Here is a 22748-nt window from a genome sequence, read left to right as displayed (position 1 = left end):
CAACTTTCAAGTTCCCTGGAATCCTGCCTATTCTCTTTAGAGATTTTCTTTACAGTAAAGAGTCTCCCCTAGCTTCAAAAATGAGAAAATAGAAACCTGGATTTACCTCTGTGTTATGAATTTCTAGCGTTGTTTTCTTGTAATGGTTCATGTCCTCCACGCCTAGATTGGTCACTGTGAGGAAGCCAAATCGGATCCGAGAGTCTTTTTCTAAAGGCCAATACTGGCCACACTTCCTCCTGCCGCCCTCCTCAAAGCTGAAGACACACAGAGCAAGGTAAGCATTCCATCCTTCCTCTCCACAGCACTAACCCTGCCCTCTCCAGGACCTGCTGTACCCCTAGGCAGCAACATCATCTCTTGAATTGCTCTTGTCTAATAATACTCTTGCTTCTTGAAAGAAAGGGAAGGAAACCTTCATTCTAAACAACGGCTAAAGTTTCTGCATGTACTCATTTAGCAGACATTTACTGAGCACCTGCTATATCATTTGGCCCCTTTCCTGATACCTCTTGGCACTCCTCACATATCTGGGATAAATACTAGGTGGACAAAGAAAGATAGTAAAGAAAATGGGATGGGCCAGATTGAACTCTCTGCCGTGTATCTCAGTCACTGTTCATTCTTTTCCCCAATAAGGGCCCTTGGTTGATAGAGGAGTAGGAAAGGCACAGCTCCTGAGATACCAGCAGGTTAGTGTAAAGGCCTAAAGTCCACCTCACTAGTCTTCAGTGGCTCCAAAGTACTCCAAGGTGGTACTTCTTTCACGATCTTTCTCCAAATCAAAGATGGCTGTAACAGTGCCACGAGAAAGGGAACTGGGCTAACACTCTCGTTAATTTATTTCTCCTCATCTGATGATGAGGACAGTAGTAATACTAATGGAATAATAACTCCTGAAGTTTTGGCAGATATGTGACAAAATTTTCAAAAATATTCCTTTTAATAAGAGCTTCCTGCCTAAATGAGCAAAAAATGCTAGAAAGTAACAGGGAAAGGAAGAGCAAAGAGGAACTGTGGTGATTCAGACACCAGGAAGACAGCTGCCCTTTGGATATATGGACCAGATTAACAGTGAATTGCTCATGTTTCCTAATACTTCCTTAAGTGGATGAGGCCAGGACCTAAGAATAGGCTGCAACTGGAATAGGGTCACCAGAGCACCATGGATTAATTGACAAGTTAGATCTATCAATCTCCACCATACCCTGGCTGTGTTAACTTTGGGTCAGCTAAGAAAAAGCAAAAACATCTCAAATTGTTTGCCACGGCCTTCCTAACCCTCATTATTTCTAAAAGCTAAACTCTACTCTTTTGAATCACCCATGCTTAGGGACAGGGTAGGAGCAGAGTGTGAGAAGAAAAGAGATAAACTCACCGAGTGGTCATGACAATCACCAAAACTTTTTGCTCCCATACCATAAGCCAGAAATCACGATAGGTATTCTCCAAAGGGCCTGGAATGAAAGGAGAAGACAAAGTACATGACCCTGGGAAGTATTTCTTTTCTTTTTAGGCTCTTTAGTTTTTCTCCCAACTACTAACTCCAAAGCACAGATGCTGGCTCTCTGCTCTTCTCGCTGTATCATTGCTATTCAGCGTGGCCCCTTGAACCACCAGCACCAGCATCATATGTGAGTTTTAGAAATGCACATCTGCATTTTAACAAGATCCTCAGATGAAATTGTAGGTAGGTTACAGTTTGAGAAGCACTGTTAGAGATAATCTCTCAAAGCCTTAACATTAGGGCTTCAGCTATCACTTCCAGACTGCCAACAGTATACACATCTCTAGCTGTTTTCATTTCATCTAAGCCTTATAATACACCAGTTGCCTACTGAACCATTCCCTTTCTGTGTCCCATCATCTTCTCAGATCCAACATGTTTGCAAGTCAGTCTCCTCCCTCAAAACTAGCTTGCTTTCTCTACTTTCCCATCTCTGTTAATAGTACTGGCATTCTTCAATCATTCAGTCTTAAAGAGTTGTCAGTCAATTCTGACTTTCCCATTTTCTTTATCTCATAGAATCAGTTACCAAGTCCCAGAGATTTTTTGCCTTTGAATTGTTTTTGGTTTTTATCCTTTTGTCCCCATCCCGATCTCCCTGCCCAATTTCACTGCCATGAGGACGACATCAGCTTTTGTCTGAGCTAATGTGCTACCATTTTGGCTTACTTTTCTAAACAAAGCTCTCTCTTCCAATCTATTCTGGATACTCTGGCCAGTTTAATCTTTCCAAAAAACTGATTCATCTACTTCTATTCCTTTGCTCAAGCTGTCTCTCTCACCTCTAAGGCTGTTCACTTTCTACCCATTTTCAAGTGCTGCCTTTCTTGAAGCTTTCTCTGACCACCACATTCCTTGTAGATCTTCCTCTGCTCTCAGATCTTGATGGCACAACTGGATGAAAACACCTTAACCATTTACTATATATGGTCTTATATCAGTCATTTTACTTTGTGAGAATTACTCATGTCTCAGCAAACATGGGGCTGAGGGCAAAGGCCATGTCATCGAATTCTCCATTTATGTTAGAACCTGCACAGGGCTGGGCACTCAGCAGGAACTTTGAAGATACTTGTAAGCCAACTGCTCCCTTTCAACCAAGGGAGTAACAACTCAGGATAATTCCTTGTACTTTTCTAGTACTTTTTCCTCGTCTGGTTTCAGGGAAGTAACAAGGGTTGACTTTGTCCTGGAAGTCTGCTGGTTTCACTACCTTTTTTGCTAAAGCTTTTTTAGCACACACTAACATTTTATAATACTAGAATTTCCTCTTTGCAGAAGTGGACACTACTAAAAGCATGTGAAGTCTTGGAAACAAGCTAAATGTCTAACAAAAGAAGAATAAATTATGCCATACCACTAATTTAAACAGTCCATAAGGTGATATTGTAAGAGCTGTATTTTTTGCTATAGAGAGGTATTCACAAGATACTATCAAATAAAAAAAAGAGATAATGTATACAAAGAGCTTATTTTGCTAGATATTTTATATGTCTGTATTTTTATGCATAGAAAAAGGTTTAGAAGGAGACGCTGCAAAATGTTAACATCTCTGGGTCTTAGGGTTATGGATGATTTTCATCTTTGTTTTCTAAATTTTCTTAACAGATATGCATCACCATAGTACATACATTAAGAAGACAATAAGAACACCCTTTGACCATCTCTGACTCCCAACCTTATCCATAACCCACTATCCTGCACCACAGCAGCTCTCATATACTTTACTTTCCACATTCAAACCACTGACAGATTGGTGTTGCCTATCAGAGCACCTGATAACCCAGATACCACTCAGACTCAGGCTGGGCAGAGAAGGGTCATAAATTTTCCTCAAAGGCATGAGAGATTTGGAAGGGAAAGTTGCACTCCCCAGATTAGACTCTTTAACAGTAGATTTTTCTGAAGAAATAAAGTCACCAGTTTGTGCTGACATGGGTAAAACAATCCACTGACTTAGCTTACTACAACTTTTGAACCAAATAGACATGCATTCAAATTCTGGCTCTGCCACTTACTAGCTGTGTGATCCAAGGTCACCTAAACTCTCTAGGCTTCAGTTTGTTCATGGATTAATAAATCTTCCTTGCAGAGTCCATAATAATTAGATGGAGATTATATACCTGATACATAATAGATATTCTCAAGAGATGACAGGTATTATTAGTAGAAATATTATTATAATTAAGAATCAGAATACTAAATATAGCCAAGAAGGTTAGCCAGGCAAATCAAATCAGCCTTCTCAATATCACAAGACCCCCATATTCTGGTGCTCAGTGTTGATACCCTCTAAAGGTGATCAGTGTTTGACTCAAGAAACCTTCTGTCCCATACTCTGGAGGGGTCTCTTCTGGACAGGGCATCCAGAGCCAGCCTAAAAGACCTGATCCCTGCATAATTAACTATGCTAAGCAGTGCTCTTGCCTTCTAAACCTCAGAAAGGAGCATTCTGAGCCCTCTAAAGCCAATCCTTAACCTCCGTAAGCTCAACCATGCCAAAGCCATCCTCCTCAACAAAGCCTCTAGGCTCAGGCAGATCACATGATATCCTATACCTGCCAAAAATCTTTCCTGATAGTTCTCTTGTTTCTTCTTAGGGTCTTGAAAGGACTCTTTTGGAGGGAGTGGTCCCTCCTAGGGGAAAAAAATAAACCTGTGACCATAAGACCAATTAACAATGTGCCAAGAATCTAAAGGCCCTTTTCCTTTTGCTTCTCCCTCAGCTTTTATTTTGAAAAATGTGAAAACTACAAAAAGTGGAAAGAATAGTACAGTGTACCCAGACATTCTTTAGCTCAAAAGCTATCATTTTTAGCTATCATTTTGCAACATTTGCTTTCTCTATACAGTAGCCCTCCCTTATTTGTGGTGGATATGTTCCCCAGTGAATGTCTGAAACCATGGATAGTGCCAAACTCTATGTTTTTTTCTTTATATGTATATAACCATGATAAAGTTTACTTTATAAATTAGGCACAATAAGAGATTAACTACAATAATAAGATAGATTATAACAATATACTCTAATAAAAGTTATGGGACTGTGGTCTCTCTCAAAATATCTTATTTTACTATACTCACCCTTTTCTTGTGATGACGTGAGATGATACAATGTCTACGTAATGAGATGAAGTGAGGTGGATGACAAAGGCACTGTGACATAGCGTTAGGCTACTGTAAGTGTTTCTTGAACACAAGCACTGTGATACTGCTACAGTCAATCTGGTAACTGAGATGGCTTCTAAGTGACTAATGGGCAGGTAGCATATACAGTGTGGATACACTGGACAAAGGGTTGATTCAGGTCCCAGGTGGGATGGAGCACTAGATTTCATTATGCTACTCAGAATGGTGTGCAATTTAAAACTTATGAATTATTTATGGAATTTTCCATTTAATATTTTCAGATCATGGTTGACTGTGGGTAACTGAAACTGCAGAAAGCAAAACCACAGATAAGGGGGGAACTATTATATACATAGTACACATATATTTTCTTTTTTACTGAACTATTTAAAAGTGAGTTTCAGACATTATGACATTTCATTCCTAAATACTCAAATATTTAGAAGAACAAGGGCATTCTCCTACAGAAAAATACCATTTTTACACTTTAGCAATTAAATATTGATACAATAATATTATCTAATACATAGTCTCCAATTGTCCTAATAGTTTGTCCTTAACAGTTTTTTCCTTCTAACTTGGTTATCATGTCTCTTTAGTCTCCTTTAATCTAGAAGAGTCTCCTGGCTTTTGTTTGTTTGTTTTTATGGCATTAACTATGAAGAATCTAAACCAGTTTTCTTATTGTATGTCCCAGAATTTGGATTTGTCTGTTTTTTCATGATTAGATTCAGATTTAAAAACTGGAAACATACAACATAGGTTATGTGGTACAGTTCTCACTGTATTACAACAGCAGGCGTAGATTTGTTTGTCCATTATTGGTGACACTAAGTTTGATCACTTGGTTAAGGAAGTATCCATCAGATCTTTTGCTGGCTATGTTTTGCAATGATCAAAGGGCCTTAAGCCCATAGGGTAGCCGGTTATGTCCTCCTGTGTTGTGATTTCTTGCCACCCTCTTAGAAGGCAACCTAATATTCCCCTTGAGACAGCAGAGGCCAGGTCAGGAGGAGTACTAGGCCCAGGTCAGGAGAAGCATTTATAAAAACTCTATCTGAAATACTCCTAGAGCCCAGTACTTCACTGTCAGACCTAGCACAGAATATTCATGTCAGAAGAGTGGTGGGGTTCTCTGTGATCACACAGTGACAACAGAAGGCTCTTAGGACAGCAACACCCATTCATAGATTGGACTCGATTTCTGGGAAGTCCCACTGGCACTCCTGGCCTCCTACTGGCCATAAAGATTATCTCACTGGCCAGTGAGTTCTGATGTCCCATTCCCTTGGGTTGGCAATACTAAGACACAGTCCAAAATCTTATACTGGTGTTGTGTGTTCAATCTTCAGTTTATCTCTATACAGTGAGTTTCCAGGCTCATCTGATACAAAAACTCTGTATCTCTCATCTGCTTTCCTCAATAACCCCCAATCTTTTTAAAAAATAACCCCAATCTTTATGAAAGGCCAGGACTTAATGGCTACAACATCACCTCAAGTAACCATTTTCTTTAAACATAATGCTGTCATCTGGTGTAAGGAATCACAGGTAGATGACTCAAAACCAACTCATTAGGGGCAGACTGACTTACCTTGTGTACCAATATAAGCATTCTTCTGCTTGTAGCCATCCATGAAACTGGCATTGATGTAATCTGTCTAATGATAAAAAGAAAATATTACTGCAGCTGCATGGAATACACAATTTGGGTGGGAAAATGATGTACTAGTAGGTAAATAAAACTCAAGGTGTGCATATTCTCCTGTGAGGAAAAAAATGAGAAGTGAAAGGGCCAATTCAAAATCTCATTTTCACAAATGTTGCTGGAACAACTGGATGTTCACATGCAGAAAAAAGGGGTGTTGCGGAGCAGGGGAATCAAGTTGACCCTTTCCTTACACCATACACAAAAACTAACTCAAAATGGATCACAAATTTAATATGTAAGAGATAAAACTATAAAACTAAGAATACAAAGGATTAAATCTTTTTGACATTGGGTTAGGCAAAGCCTTCTTAGATGACACCAAAAATGCAAGCAACAACAAAAAATATATATAAATTCAACTATATTAAAATTGAAAATTGCTTCAAAGGATACCATCAAGAAAGTGAAAAAAAAAAGCCCCACAGAATGCACATATTTGATAAGAGATTTGTATCTAGAATATATAAAGAACTCTTACAACTCCGTAGTAAAAAGACAATCCAATTTTAAAATGGGCAAAATAGCCATTTCTCCAGTGATGCACAAACGGCTAACAAGCACATGAAAAGATGCTCAAAATCATTAGCCATCAGGGAAATGCAAATCGAAATCACAGTAAGATACCATTTCACAACCACTAGGATGGCTATAGCCTATGGGTAAGAGATAGACAACAAACATTGGCAAAGATGTGGAGAAACTGGAACCTTCATTTGCTGCTACTACTAGTGTAAAATGGTGAAGTCACTCTGGAAACAGTCTAACAGTTCCTCAAAATGTTAAATACAGTTACCATGTGACCCAGCAATTCTAATCCTGAGGGAAATGAAAACATATATCCATAGAAAAACTTATATACAAATATTCATAGCAGCATTATTCATAATAGCAGCATTATTCAAAATAGAAACAAATGGTATTCAATTGACGAATGGATAAATATTGTGTGTGTGTGTTTATCTCCATACAATGGAATATTTAGCAATAAAAAGGAGTTAAGTACTGATACATGCTACAACGTGGATGAACCTTGAAATCATGCTAAGTGAACAAAGTCAGACATAAAAGGCCACATATTGTATGATTACATTTATATAAAATGTCCAGTTAGGGAAATCTATAGAAACAGAAAGTAGCTGGGTTGGGAGTGACTGGAGCTTCTTTTTCAGGTGATAAAAATGTTCTAGAGTTGATTGTTGGTGATGTTTGTACAACTCTGTGAATACATTAAAAAACCATTGAATTATATACTTTAAATGGGTAAATTGTATGGTATGTGAATTGTATCTCAATGAAGGTGTTATTTACAAAAACCAGAGTCCATTAAGACTTGTGGTACCACAGCTCAGAATCAAAAGGGAGGCAAGCCAAGCAACCTGAGCAAACATCCCATCAATGCTGCCATACTGTAACTAAAGAAGGAAGAAAACTGTAGCTCATATCTAGAACCATCAACAACATGGGCCACACACACAAGTTCTATTACTACCTGAATATTCAAAAGAAACTATGACTAATGGCTTTTAATTCCAGGAGCAAATCTGGTAAACAATCACTAATAAACCTGAATCCTCCATTTACTGTGGAATCAAAGCCTCTGCCAATGTTGGCAGTAATGAGAGGGATTAAAACTCAAATGATGATCTTCAGATTAATTACAGGATGACTAAAATAGTCTCCTGGTGCACTGGGATTCACTTATTCCTACACAAATAATTTACTAAATGTCTGATATATACCAGACACTGTTCTAAGTATTGATGATAGAGCAGTCAACAAGACAGATAAATACAGATATCTCTGACTCCAGAGCCCCAACTTAACCATCATACTCTACCTGATCATAGCATATACCATCACAATTTCAATAATACTGATGAATTTGCCCTCAATCTTCCAGGCTCTTAGCTAATGTGATGCTAAGGGTCCTGGACAGGGAATAAGATTTCAGTTTATGTGCTTTAAACAGTATGGTCAAAAGAGAATGAAATCATGATCCTAGGATCCTGACTCTTGTACCATATACGAGGCAATGATTTTCCAAAAAAATTATCCACAAGAAAAAAAGAGAGGGGATATAACAAATCCCTATAATGTGTAGCATCACCTCAAGTAATTAAATTCCTTTAATTTGAATAGCAGCCACAATCAATACTGGTTTTTTTGATGCATACAGAAGTCACCAGACAAAAGTGGTATATCAGAAGGAAAAAGGAAAATGTGTAATAACTATTTAGTCGTGACCTCAAAATTCTAAGTGTTAGGTATTGCTATAAACAAGTTATATTAAGGAGGACTTTAAAAAGGAATAAGTGAATGATTATTCAATAGAGAATGCATGAAATACAGGATAAATGAAAAGAAAAAACTGTGCTGATGTTATTCTAATAGATTTTTCTGGTTTAGTATAAGATTTTCAGTGGCATACCTATGCACTTTAAAAGGAAATAAAAACTGCTCAGGAAAACTGTTAGACTGACTTAAAAAGTAGATCAGAGGATGGGAAAAAATGGCATAGATGATGATATAGAGGCTTTGTTCATCCTTCTTGCAACCAAATCAAAGTTGTGACAGAAAAACAGTGCAAACAGCAAACAAAGTCACCTGGGATCCAGATGAATAGAAGCACTACAACTAGGGAGAGAAACAAGAAATCACCCTGTAACTGTAGAAGGTAGGAGGGGGCGAAGATGCCCTGTCCTGAGCAGCTAAGTGGGACAGAGGCTGTGGTAGCTACAGCAGGTAGCTGCAGATGCCTCTTAAGAGGCCATGTCTGTGAGTGGATTTTTGCAGTGACGGACCTGCTCACTCTGAGCACCAGCAGCACCAGGTCGGCTGCTCGAGGGGCACCAGGGACATACAAGGAAATACTGAGTTGTCAGATTGAGGGCCAAAGATGAGGCTCTCTCTTGGGCAGGAGTGCTGGCGGTATCCATTGTTCCTCTGTTGAGACCTCCCCGCCCAGTGTGAGGACTCAGCACCATCATAGCCCAGAAGATTCCCTGAAACTGCATCTCCCCCAACCAACATCCAGGTGTGTCCTCGGTGAGTCCGGGGCTCCTTGCTGAGCCAACTCCAAGACTCACACTCATGGTAGCTGACCACGGTTTCTGGCGCGGCCTCTTGAGGCAACTATAAGCACAGCATCTGTGGATTGCTTGCTGAATCTTAACAGGTGGCCCAGAAGGGCACAGCCTGGGGCTAAACTTGGCCTGCAGCTGAATCTCTCTCAGGACTGTGCCACTGGACACCTACTACACAAAGTCACGCTAATAAGACCGGGAGACTTAGGAGCTTTGCTTAGTACATAGAAACAGACACGGAAAGGCAGCCAAATTGGGAAGACAAAGAAGCAAAAACCATATGAGAGAACAAAACGGAAATCCAGAAATAATGGAATCAAGCAATCTAACAGATGCAGAGTTCAAAACACTGGTTATAAAGATGCTCATTGAATTTAGGGAAAGAGTAGATGAACTCAGTGAGAACTTTAACAAAGAGATTAAAAAACCCATAAAAATGGAAATGGAAATTATAAAAGGGAACCAGTCAGAAATGAACACATTATCTGAGATGAGAAATATATTAATGGAATAAACAGAGTGGATAAAGAAGAGGATCAAATGACCTATATAGAGGATGGCAAAGCCAAGGAACTCAATCAGAATGTCAAGAAAAAAGAAGCTAAGACTATAAAAATAATTTAAGGAGCCTATGGGACACTATTAAAGGTAAAAATATCCGTGTCATTGGGGTACCTGAAGAAAAACAAGATGTTGAACAGCTATTTGAAGAAATAATGATGAAAAACTTCCCTCATCTGGTGAAGGAAATCGACATACAATCCTAGGAAGCTCAGAGAGTCCCAAACAAGATGAACCCAAAGAGGCCCACACCAAGACATATCATAATTAAAATGCTAAAGGTTAAATACAAAGAGAGACTCTTAAAAGCAGCAAGAGAAAAGCAGTTAATTATCTACAAGGGAGTACCCAGAAGACTGGCAGCTGACTTCTCAAAAGAAACTATGCAAGACAGAAGGGCTTGGCACAAAATGTTCGATGTGATGAAAACCCAGGATCTACAACCAAGAATAATTTATCCAGCAAAGTTATCATTTAGAGTCGAAGAAGAGATAAAGAGCTTCCCAGACAAAAATAAGCTAAAGGAATTTATCAACACCAAGCCGGTATCACAGGAAATGTTGGAGGGACTTCTTTAAGGAGAAAAAACATGTAACAAAATATCAATAAAGTATGGTAATAAGTACACTCCTATCAACAAGTATCTCAAATGAAAAAGAATTAGGTGCTTCAACAACCAAAAGATTGAGTAGAAGAAAACGAGACCCCTACATATGCTGCCTACAAGCGACTCACTTCAGATCAAAAGACACACACAGACTAAAAGGAAGGGGATGGAAAAAGATATTGCTTTGATGGACCCAGAGAGTATTGCACTAAATGAAAAAAGTCAGATAGAGAAAGATAAATATAGCATGATTTCACGTACATGTGGAATCTAAAGAACAAAATAACAACAACAAAAACGGAAATAAATTCATAGATATGGAGGATATTTTGAGGTATACTAGATGGCAAGGGGGTTAGGGGAGACGGTGAAAAAGGGTAAAGGGATTAAGTACAAATGGATCTTTAAAAAATAGATATGGAGATATAAAGTTTAGCATAAAGAAAATAGTTAATAATGTTGTAATAAATATGTAAAGGGGGAAAAGGAGTACTAGATTTAATGGGGTGATCTCTTTGAGTTATATAGATTTCTAATCACTATGCTGTACAACTAAAACTAATATATTATTGTATGCCAACTATAATTGAAAAAAAACCTCATAGAATTTTACAACGTAAATACGAGCAACTAATTGTCTATTATATTTCAATAAAGCCAGAAAAAAAAGACCAAGTTACAGAGAAAAAAAAAGTAGATCAAATGAAGAAAAAAAAGCACTGATGTTAAATGTTTGAATAACATTTTCACTAAATATCTATACTAATATATGTGATTTTTAATATAGTTATGAGCAAATATATTAAATAATAAAATCATTTGATAATTTCATCTCTATTTCTAGATATTTATGTATACACTACTTTTTAATTTTTTTTCAGATCTTCTAAATGGAAAAATCAGAGATCACTTATAATCAGAGTTGCCTTGTATTGATGCACATACATTTACCGATACGATGAATGATATGACTATGATTTTACAGCTAAGGAGTTAAAGAAGAAATAACTGAACATATATCAGGTACCTACAATATATCAGACCTTGTGCTATCAGCATTTACAGAAAGTATTTCAAGTAATCGCCATTTAGTACTGTGAGATGGGCATATCCTTAAGGACTTGCCTATGGTGAAAGGCTAGTATGCAGCAAAATTAAAACTCAAACCTTATCTTTCTGGCTTAGAATCCATGTTCATTCTACTATAGTATTATTAAGCTTCACTTTATAAGAAGCTTAAACTTCCCTCAGTGTTCCTGAACAGATGGCATTTATCTGTCTACCTGAGTATGGCCACTTCGTTTTGTCAGCTTCACTCTAGTTTGGTCCAGACAGGGTACATCCCCATAGCGATTCTTCTCTAGGTTTCCTGGAGACCTGAAGAAAATGAAACAAAGAAGTTAAAACAAAAAATAAGTGGGGGCAGTATGTATGTTATGTATAAAGTCTGGCAGTGCAAAGGCAGATGTCAATTACTATTGTGGGTGGGTATATAGAGCTTTTTATTATTTAGTCTATATAATTCTATATCATTTAATATTTTTAATGATAAGTATGTATTACTATGGAAATAAAGATATTTCCATTCAAAAGAGAAAAAGAGAAATAAAGGTACAGCACCAAAAAAATCTAGCTGCAAATAAAATTTTCTACTACTCGTTTCCCAACAGATGTTCAAAATCTCTTAAGTTCCAGTTTAACATGATAGGCTGACAACATGTTTGATGCCACTCCATCCAGCAGTCTCATTAAAATCAATAAAGGAACTATCACTACAAATCCAAAAAGTGACAGCAGAGATATAAGCAGACAAAGAGATTTATACCCGCTTTGGCAGAGTGAAAACAGATGGCAAGATTTTGGCTGACTTGGCCAACTACAGAAAGCTAGAACCCATAGAGGTATCTACAGAGAGATATAATGACTCACCCTCAGAACTCCCACACCCTGGAAGGCAAGGTGGGGCACAGGGCTAAAAACAGAGGAATAAAAGAAAATCTGAATGACAGACAGAATCTCTTGCTCTCTGCTCCCTGTCCTATCCTGTCTTATACTCATATTCAGGCATATCTTGCTCTACCAGGCAAGATAGTGGAGAATTCCTCTCTAGAGAAAGTGAATAGCCATACATAAAAGAATTCTGTCATTTGGAAACACCAACAACAAGCTAGCTGATCATTTTAATTTGAAGCTCACCCATGCTAATCTTGCTTCCAAGCAACTTTTAAGAACCCCATTCCTAAATGTAAACAAACAGCCAAAGATCTCCAGATAATTAAGGAAAGCCTGTAACACAAAACAGAATCAATAAGAGAAAATGAGTTCAAAAAAGCCTATAATAACCTGCACACATGAAAAAAGAATAGGATGCTATGAAAAAAGAAGAGAAGAAAAGCTCTTGGAAATATAAAATGATATCTAAAATAAGAATTTTGATAGAAAAGACGAGAACTTTGAGGAAATTTCCAAACTATAAATCAAGAAGTCAAAGTGATGAAAAATATGAAAAATTTAAGAAAATAAGAGAATCATTCTAGACAAGGGTCAGCAAACTTCAGCTTAGCTATGCGTTTTTATAAATAAAAGTTTTATTTTAACACAGCCAAGCCCATCAGCTTAGTACTGTCTGTTGCTACTTTTGCACCATAACGGCAGAGTTGAGTACTTGCAACAAAGACTATAAAGGCCCACACGCCTAAAATATTTATTAGCTTGCCTTTCTTAAAGTTTGTCAATCCCTGTTCTAGGAGGTCTAACCAAAATAATAGGATTGTCCCAGAGAAAGAAATGACATAATACAAGGAAAGAAAAAAAAAAATGTAAAAAAGTCCTAGAACTGAAGAACACAACCCTTCAAAGTAAAAGAATCTATCAAGCACCTGATAAAATTAATGATAAAAAGGACCCATACCAAGGCACATCATTGTGAAATTTTAAAATCCTCAAAGAAAAAAACATCATTTACAAAGACTTGAGAAAGAATAAGAATAGCATCAAACTAGTAGCATTGCTAATAATTAGAAAATCACTGCTTTAACAATTCTTAGGTAAAATTATTTCCAACCTAGAATCCTATCTTCTAATGAAACAGAATATACATAAAGAAGATAGGGGGTCCAGGAAACGAGAGCCAATAAAGGAAAGTGGGGAGGGGAAACTGCAGGGCAAAAGCTGATGAGCAAGTCTAAACAACAACCAATCACAGTTTAGACTGGAGCAAAGAATCCAAAAAGTTCCAGAGTGAGGTCTACAGGGAAAAAAATAAAACCTGCTGATTAGCTGATATATTTGACCACTTGGAAAATGATAGCGTAAAATAAATCTGACTAAGCATAAAAAAAAAATAAGCTTAGGTAAATAGATAACTAAAAGCAAATTTAAAAAATGAAGTCACTAACTCCTGAATGAAAAAATGGAATTGATAAGATTTAAAATATTTGATTATTTCACAGAAGCCCACTTAGCTCTGTAGTAAAAACATTTACAGGCATGATAATATAAACACTGACTACTGATTAATAAAAAATTGTGACATTTTGAAAAAACGGTCAAAAGGGAACTGGAAATAGAGTACAAGAGCTAAATGCTTACCTACCATAAAAATCAATAAAAGTATTATAAACATTTTATTTAGACATACAGAAGATATACCGAAAGAAAGCTACAAGAGTTGAAAACGGATATGGAACTCAGGTTTAGGCAAGAGATTGCTGTTTATTTTGTCATTGCTTTTTTCTTTGGTAGTACTTAGTTTTGAAAAATGTATTTGCAAGCTAAGAAGGGTGGGGCCTGGTTAGTACTTGGATTGGAGACCACCTAGGAAGACCAGATGCTGTAGGCATAAAAAAGAAAAAAGAAAAAAAAAAAAGAAAATTTTTTTTGCATATATATTGATTAAAAGCAAAAGAAAATTACAAAGACCACTGACATAAAATAATATTCCATATTGTTTATGGGTACAAATGTATATGTAACAGTATAAACTAAATGGACTGGAAAGAAATATGCCCTATTCAAACTAGTGGGTGCTTATGGGAGTGAGAACTGGGAGTGAGGATTAGAAGGCATTTCGACCTTGTAAGAAATTCTTTCTTTCATATAATATGAAGCAAATACGACAAAATATTGAGCATTGTCAGTATCAGTTCTGGTGATGGGAACATAGTTGTCTGTCATGTTATACTCTGTACTTTTCCATATTTTAAAAAGTCCCTCTTTCAACACAAACAAACCCAGCTAACATTTTACAAAGTTTGATGGAGGAAGGATACTCTTTTCAACAAACGGTGCTGGAGCAATTACATATCCATAGACAAAACACAAAAACAAAACAAAACAAACTCAACCTAAAAATACCACCTTATACAAAAATTAACTGATCACAGACTTAAATGTAAAACATAAAACTATAAAACTTTTAAAAAAGAAAAAACAGGAGAAAGTCTCTGAAATCTAGAGTTAGGCAAAGTGTTCTCAGACTTGATGCCAAGGGCATGATCCATAAAAGGAAAAAAACTGAGTAAATGGACTTCATCAAAATAAAAACTTTTGCTCTGCAAGAGACCCTGTTAAGAGGATGGAAAGACAAGCTATAGATTGGAAGAAAATATTCACAAACCATGTATCCAACAAAGAATCAATAGCTAGAATATATAAAGAACTCTCAATAGTTTTTTAAAAATCCAAATAAAAAATAGGCAGAAGATATGAAAACGCACTTTACAAAGAGGATATACAGATGGAAATAAGCTCATTGAAAGATGTTCAACATCATTAGCAATTAGGGAAATGTAAATTAAAAATGTAAATTAAAACACAATGGGATCTCATTACACAACTACCAGAACAGCTAAAATAAAAAACTGTGACATCAAATGCTGGTGAGGTTGCAAAGAAAATGAGTCGCTCATACATTGTTGGCAGGTAAGTAGAATGGTACAAGCACTCTGGAAAACAGTTTCTCATAAAACTAAACAAATTGCCATATGACCTAGCAGTTGCACACTTGGACGTTCATCTCAGAAAAATGTAAACTTATGTTTACACAAAACCTAGACACAAACATTCATAGCAGCTTTACTTATAATAGAAACTGGAAACACAGATGTCCTTCAACGGTGAATGGTTAAACAAACAAAATACTACTCAACAATAAAAAGGAATGAATTCTTGAGAAATATGACAACTTAGGTGAATCTCTAGTGAATTATAGTAAGTGAAAAAAGGCAATCCCAAAGGTTATATATAGTATGATTCCATTTATATAATACCATTCTGAAAATGACAAAATTATAGTAATGAAGAATGGATTAGTGGTTGTAGCAGTTAAGGATAAGGAGGGGTGGGATGGAGGTATGTGGTAATGGAATTCTGTATCTTTTCCTGTGGTGATGAATACACAAACCTAAATATATGATAGAAATTGCATGGAACTAAATACATACACACACAGGGAAAATCTAAATAAGACTGGCAGATTGTATCAGTCAAGATCTGGTTGTGATATATTGTTATACTTTTAGAAGATGTTACCATGGGAAAACTGTGGAAAGGGTACAGGTGATCTCTCTGTATTATTTCTAACTGCATGTGAATCTATAATTATCTCCTAATAAAAAGTTAAATTTAAAAAAAATCTTTTTAAAAAATGGTGTAGGGAGAAGATAAAAGGAGAGAAAGTCTCTTGGTTCAAGGGCATCCTGTACAACAGTGAGTACTTTGATATCTATTTCATAAGTTTAATAAAGCTAGAATTCCAAGGGAGTTTGTTCTGTATAAGTAGTTCTAAGACAGAAGCCTGGAGCTGATGAGGATTCTGGGTTCTAGCTCCTGAAGTGGCTCATTCATTCAGTAAAGAGGGAAGATTAGGAAGTCCTTCCATAGGACTGGAATGGGTTCTCTAATTATAACATGATAGCTGGTTTGGATGATGCCAAGAAGACAATTCAAACCTGCTTTTTTAATGGGAGAAAGGGGGGACGTGGTAGAAATGACATCTCAAGGATCGCACAGCAGAAGCACCTAGAGCAAGTCAGGAAATCCCAAAGATAAGTGTACATCCTCTTGGAGCAGTCCAGAGCGCCTTCTTGTTCCATAACCCTTCCTTGATTCAAAACTACAGGGGTAAAAAACTGGTTGGAAAAAATACTGGATGCATGTAGGGGTCTTAAGCTGAGAGAGAAGAAACAAGGCTGTGTGGGAGAAAAAGATATTCTCCCTATTTGATGGTCTGCTCTTTTTCTTTTCTGACTTTCCTTTGCATTCTTCATCTGCTTATTGATATTTTTCTCAGTTGTTTCTCTCTCACTTCCTTTACCTGTTTCCTAACTCATTTCCCTCTTTCCTTTTGCTAAAAGGTTCTCTCCCTGCATCTTCTTTACAGCACACTGAATTAGCTGGACAGGAATTACAAGATAGAAGAGGTACTCGCAGAATCATGGATTCCTAAAACATTTAAGCTACAGAAGAAGGTATCAGAGTCTAACATCACAGGAAAAACTGAGGTGCAGAGAAGGAAAATAACTTGTGTAAGTCACAGAGGGGATTTTTGAATAAGCTGGAACTTGAGCCTGGGACCCACTGGGACAGCTTTCCTAATTTTCAACAGACAGAGCTCAACTTGGAGAGAAAGAATTGTCTGCTGCTGCCAATGAAAGCATAGTAATATAAATCAGAGCATCAGTAAGAAATATCTACACTCTATTGCCAACAATAGTTATCAAGTAGCTATGAACCAGTTATAAACTAACCAGGTGGTTTTGTGATATAATTTAGGTTCAATGAAAATCCCATGAGGCTAATTCCTAAGAGGCAGCTTTTCTTTATTACTATGAATTACTTTGAAAGTACCGGCACCCCTTCCTCAGAAAGTAATGTTATACTATAAATGCTTTAGAGAGAAACTGCCCAAATGAAAAGACCAGAGATCACAATGAGGACGGGAATAGAAAGCCTACATTTTTGTTTTTTTCCTAAAACACCTGCATTTCAGGAAAATGTCAAAAAATGTGTCCATTATTATAGGGTTCCCCTTGTGGTACCAAAGACTGTCAGATATTTCAGAGCATAGCATATTGGTAAAAAGCACCAAAGTAGGAGGTGACTCTTTCTGGAGGACAGAAACCGGTATCTAAGTGAGAGTGATGTTCCGTAACATAGAGTCTCTGTTAAAGAGGTGTGGAAGGAGCTGTTGCCAGCACATGCCAGAAGCATCTTGGTTGGCTCAAACCTTTCCTACTTACATGGAACAGTGGAAAGTGCCAACAGGGTTCTCACGACGGATGTCTTCATACTCCTCATATATCCCCTGCTTTTGCCTGGTGCTAACATAATCCATCAACTCTTGGATGGTCATGGCCTGGGGACCTGGAACATGCACTGAGTCCCAGTCTAAGGCAGGAGGGAGGGAGAACAGGATGATCTCATCGAAGGGATCCGGGTGGCCGTTCACCTGGGGTAGGAACTGGAAATTCCAAGTGGCGAGGTCAACTTTGACGTACCCACCCAGGTTTTCTGGAAGGCACTCCCTGGGCAGGTGCTGAGTGACCTCAGATGTCTTTAATATCTGAATCTGGAAGGCCAAAAAGAACCATGTGAGTATGTGGGGGAAAGAAAGGCAAATAGTAAAGATAAAGAACAAATATGCTTATATTAGGTTTGGAGAAGGGGATGAGATTTGCATGAAATACTTGGTATACTTGTAAAAGTAGACTACTTCATCTGCCTGCGGTTGACATCCTATGAATTTTCCAGACAAAGGTTTGACTTTGTATCAAATTCAGTCCTGGAAGTAGGGGCTTTGTTATATACCTTCTGAAAGGAAGGTATAGTGATCAAAGGTTTTATACTGTTAATAAGGCTTCCCAGTTCAATTTGACACACGTATTTGCCTTGTGACAACCAAGAATGTGAAGGTAGTGGTTATTTTTGTCAACTAAGCCTGTGCTTTACTCATAGCTTGGTATGGATGTTCTCAAAGATAGGCTTCTATGAAAGTAAGACAAGACCAGGCACTCAAACCAGGGTAGCCCAGGAAGAACGCTAGAGAAGTCATTGTAGTACCAAATTCTGCTCTCTGCTGAGCCACAGCCATACTGAACCAAATTAGTCTAGTTGGTTGTCCTTGGCATCTGTGTGGAATGAGGATGCTGATCTCTCTTGCTGTTGCCTCTTCCTGGAATGCTCTCTTTTCTCCTCAGCCTCTTCAAGGACAGCTTATAGTTCATGAAATCTGTCTGCCAGAGGCAATGTTCTCCCCCATCCTCCTGCAGAGCCACAGTCCTCTGCACTTGTCTGCGTCTGTGTCCCCTATCAGGACTGAGACTTGCTCCAGGGTAAGGATGGTCTCACTCAACTTTTCATTCCCAAGGCTAAGAGCATGGACTATAAAAGTGTTCAATATTTTGAATGTATACACACATTTATACTTGTATATAAAAGTGCAAGAATTTGCCTAAGGAGTCCTCTCAAAGAGTTATCTTGGGAAAGATCTCGTCGACGGAGTCACCATATCCCTCAGTAGTTCCACAGAACCACACATCTTCAGTTTCCCCTCTCCAACCCAAGTCATCTCAGCTATAAAGACCTGCATTGTTATTATTCATATAACCTCATAATCCTATACTACAAAAATCTCTGATAATATTTCACAACTTTATTATTTTATCCTATTATGTCAATGTTTCATAATAGGATAAAATAATAAAGTTGTGAAATATTATCATTTCACCCTTTCTTTCAAGGGCGAGAATGAATGGGTAAATGAGTGAAATCATAATCTTTCAGTCCTGGAACACTCAGGGGATGACAATTTTCTTAATAAAATTAAGAAAATTTTAGACAACACTTCTGTGCTGTAAGGAAGTTAGGAAGCAATGAGCTATTTTAAAAGAAAACGCCAGGAATGTGAAAAATAGTGAGAGACTCTCTGCCACCTTGGTGGTTGAAGGGACTGAATAATATTTCCAGTTGAACAAATTGAAATACCAGTTCAACTAATGCAGTTATATTAGCCATTGTTAAATATTAAAGGCCTGTATAGAACTAGGCTAAATTTTGGAACAGTAGCCACTGCTAAGTTACCTATGGGACACAATCCTTCAGTACTATCATTATGCAAAGTGCCATGGAGGTGGAGTGCAGATATAAACTATGTCCAGTTCCTAACGTCAAGGAACTTGTAGTACAGTGGGAGAGGCAGCTTGTATTGAGCGAGAAAAGAATAAAGCAGAGACCACAAGTGAATATACTAACAAAAGCAGAAAGTGTTCTAGGAGATAAGACAGGAGGATTTTTTTGAAGGTAAAAAATTAATTGGCAAGTTTCAACAGTATGGGATTCTATCCACCTCCAAATAAAATAAAGCTAGGTTGCCTTACCCTCTCCCGAACTTTGTCCTTCAGGAGGAGGCTGATGATGGAATAGGGCACTCGGAACCATATGGGTGCTCCCACAATCAGCACTTTCTTCAAACGAGCTGGAAATGCTCCCTGTGGAAAACACATATGAGTATTTCAACATACCGGTTAGTTACTTACAAGGGAGCACCCAGAAGACTGGCAGCTGATTTCTCAAAAGAAACTATGCAGGACAGAAGATCTTGGCACAAAATATTCGACGTGATGAAAATCCAGGATCTACAACCAAGAATAATTTATCCAGCAAAGCTATCATTTAGAGTTGAAGGACAGATAAAAGAGGTTCCCAGACAAAAATAAGCTAAAGGAATTTATCACCACCAAGCCAGTATTACAGGAAATGTTGGAGAGACTTCTTTAAGAAGAAAAGCCATGTATCAAAAACAGGAATAAAGAATGGTAACGACTACATTCCTATCAACAAGTACCTCAAATGGAAAAGAATTAAATGCTCCAACCAAAAGAGAGTGGCTGCATGGATAAGAAAACAACACCCCTACATATGCTGCCTACAAGAGACTCACTTCAGCTCAAAAGACACACACAGACTAAAAGGAAGGGGATGGAAAAAGATATTGCCTTGATGGACCTAGAGGGTATTGCACTAAATGAAAAAAATCAGATAGAGAAAGACAAATGTCGCATAATTTCATGTACATGAGGAATCTAAAGAACAAAATAAACAACAACAACAAAAGTGGGAATAAACTCATAGATACAGAGAATATTTAGAAGATATTAGATGGGAAGGGGGTTGGAGGGTGAGGAAAAGAAAAGCAAAGGGATTAAGAGGTACAAATGGATAGTTGCAGAATAGACAAGGCAATGTAGAGTGTAGCATGGGGAAGATGGTTAATAATGTAATAAATATGTAAGGGGAAAGAAGGGTACTAGATTTAGTGGGGTGACCGCTTTGCAAGTTATGTGGATCTCTGATTACTAGGTTGTACAACTGAAACTGGTATATTATTGTATGCCAACTATAATTGAAAAGAACTCATTGAATTGTACAATGTAAATATGAACAACTAATTGTCTATTATATTTCAATAAAGCCGGGAAAAATTTTTAAAAATAATCATAAAAATGTGCTAAGGCTCATTCATAATTTAAAGAACACCAAATAAAAACATAAATATGATTAAAATCCAAATAATGATGTTGATGAGGCTGGTAAAAAATATGTTGATAGGAGTGTAAATTTGAACTAAGTTTTTAAAAGGTTATTTGGCAATATTTATCAAAATTTTAAATGTATGTATGTACTCTTTGACTCTACAAATTCACTTACAGAAATTTACTCTGAGGAAGAGATTGGTCAAATATACAAGAATATATGTAAAACGATGCTCACTGAAGCTTTTATAAATGACAAAAAAATGGCATATACCTCATTTTTTCTGCTTTGTATAGACATAAAAAGGAATATTCTGCAACCATTAAAAAAAGTGAGGAAAAAAATAAGTAAGAGCTATATGTATTAACACAGAAAGATGATAAAGATACACTGTTAAGTAAAAACTAGCAAGTTACAACCACTGGATATAATATAACTCCATATTTGTAAGGAAAAAAATATCATAAATTATCCTCATCCTGTATGTGTATACATACATATATACATTTTAAAAGCCTGAACATATGTACCCCAAGCTCTTTATAATGATAATCTCCAAGGGAGAGAATTATAAGTAGTATCTTAGTTCTGTCACTTAATAGACTGTATTACCATTGTTAAGTTTTTAAGTTCTCCAGGCCTAAGTTTCTATATCTGTAAAATGGAGATAGTAATAGTAACAGCCATCATACCTCATAGTAATGATGTCAGGATTAAATGTTTTAAAGTAGTGGTCCCCAACCTTTTTGGCACCAGGGACCGGTGCTCCTAGGAGAATCTGACACCTGATGATCTGAAGTGGAGCTGAGGCGGTGATGCTAGTGCTGGGTGCAGAATGGGGAGGCTTCGCTCCCTTGCCCAGCCTGCCGCTCACCTCCTGCTGTGCGGCCCAGTTCCTAACAGGCCAAGGACCTGTACCTGTCCGTGACCTGGGGGTTGGAATCCCCTGTTTTAAAGCATGAAAAGCATTCAGTAAGTGTTAATAATTATTACATTATAAGTGTCTGCATTAATGAATTTTTTTAAATCTACGTATTTTAGCTATGTGTTTCAGCCATGCATTTCCTAATCAGAATATAAATAAAGATTTACCCTTCAGGGGATGAATTCCACATTGTCTGGTTTAAATGTTCATCTAAATAATTATACAGTTAAGAATCCATATGATGGCAACTAAAATACAAGTTATGACATTTCAAAATTTTAAACCAGAATTTAATCCTAAGATATTTACCAAGATGGGGAAAATCTACTCAGAGCAATTTAAAAAGTCAAAGATTATTGTTTTTATTCTAGTGCCATATTTTGATCTAAATCCTCATCACACTTACTGCTGGAAATTAATTAATACTAAATAGATATCTGAAGTGTGAAACCATGCATTAAAGATAAACTTCTATTTACAACTTTCATGAGAATGAGGTTGGTAGAGGATTATATTTAAAGTTTTATCTGTTCCCAGCAGCTAAGTCAATAATAAGATGATGATATAGGTTCTAAAGCAACAGGACTTCATTTCAGCCTTTTTGAATTCATACAGTAAAAACAAAACATTTACAGTACTTCATTATTTTGAACCAAATGAAGGACACACAAAAAACAAGAACATTTAAAAAA

At 37.1% G+C, this 22748-nt stretch overlaps 1 protein-coding gene and 1 long non-coding RNA gene across 3 annotated transcripts in view; one reads left to right on the top strand and one right to left on the bottom strand.

The window, feature by feature from the left end:
- The window catches only part of PTPN9 (protein tyrosine phosphatase non-receptor type 9), a 66437-nt gene that overhangs the window by 1729 nt on the left and 41960 nt on the right, over positions 1 to 22748 (bottom strand). The window contains 6 exon segments of the mRNA XM_039856698.1: positions 107 to 257; positions 1379 to 1457; positions 6231 to 6297; positions 11882 to 11975; positions 17840 to 18168; positions 19976 to 20086. Of these exon segments, the coding sequence (XP_039712632.1) occupies positions 107 to 257; positions 1379 to 1457; positions 6231 to 6297; positions 11882 to 11975; positions 17840 to 18168; positions 19976 to 20086 (831 nt within the window).
- Positions 175 to 17911, top strand: LOC120597930 (uncharacterized). Of its 2 annotated transcripts, XR_005651477.1 has the most exons (4): positions 175 to 277; positions 11480 to 11621; positions 16255 to 16307; positions 16981 to 17911. It is a non-coding gene; the product is annotated as an uncharacterized LOC120597930 (long non-coding RNA). The 2 variants fall into 2 exon arrangements; XR_005651476.1 differs by having other exon boundaries at positions 16255 to 17911.

The sequence above is a fragment of the Pteropus medius genome, unplaced genomic scaffold (assembly GCF_902729225.1).
Source record: "Pteropus medius unplaced genomic scaffold, Ma_sr-lr_union100, whole genome shotgun sequence".
NCBI lineage: Eukaryota > Metazoa > Chordata > Mammalia > Chiroptera > Pteropodidae > Pteropus > Pteropus medius.
This window is presented reverse-complemented; position numbering and strand designations above follow the sequence as displayed.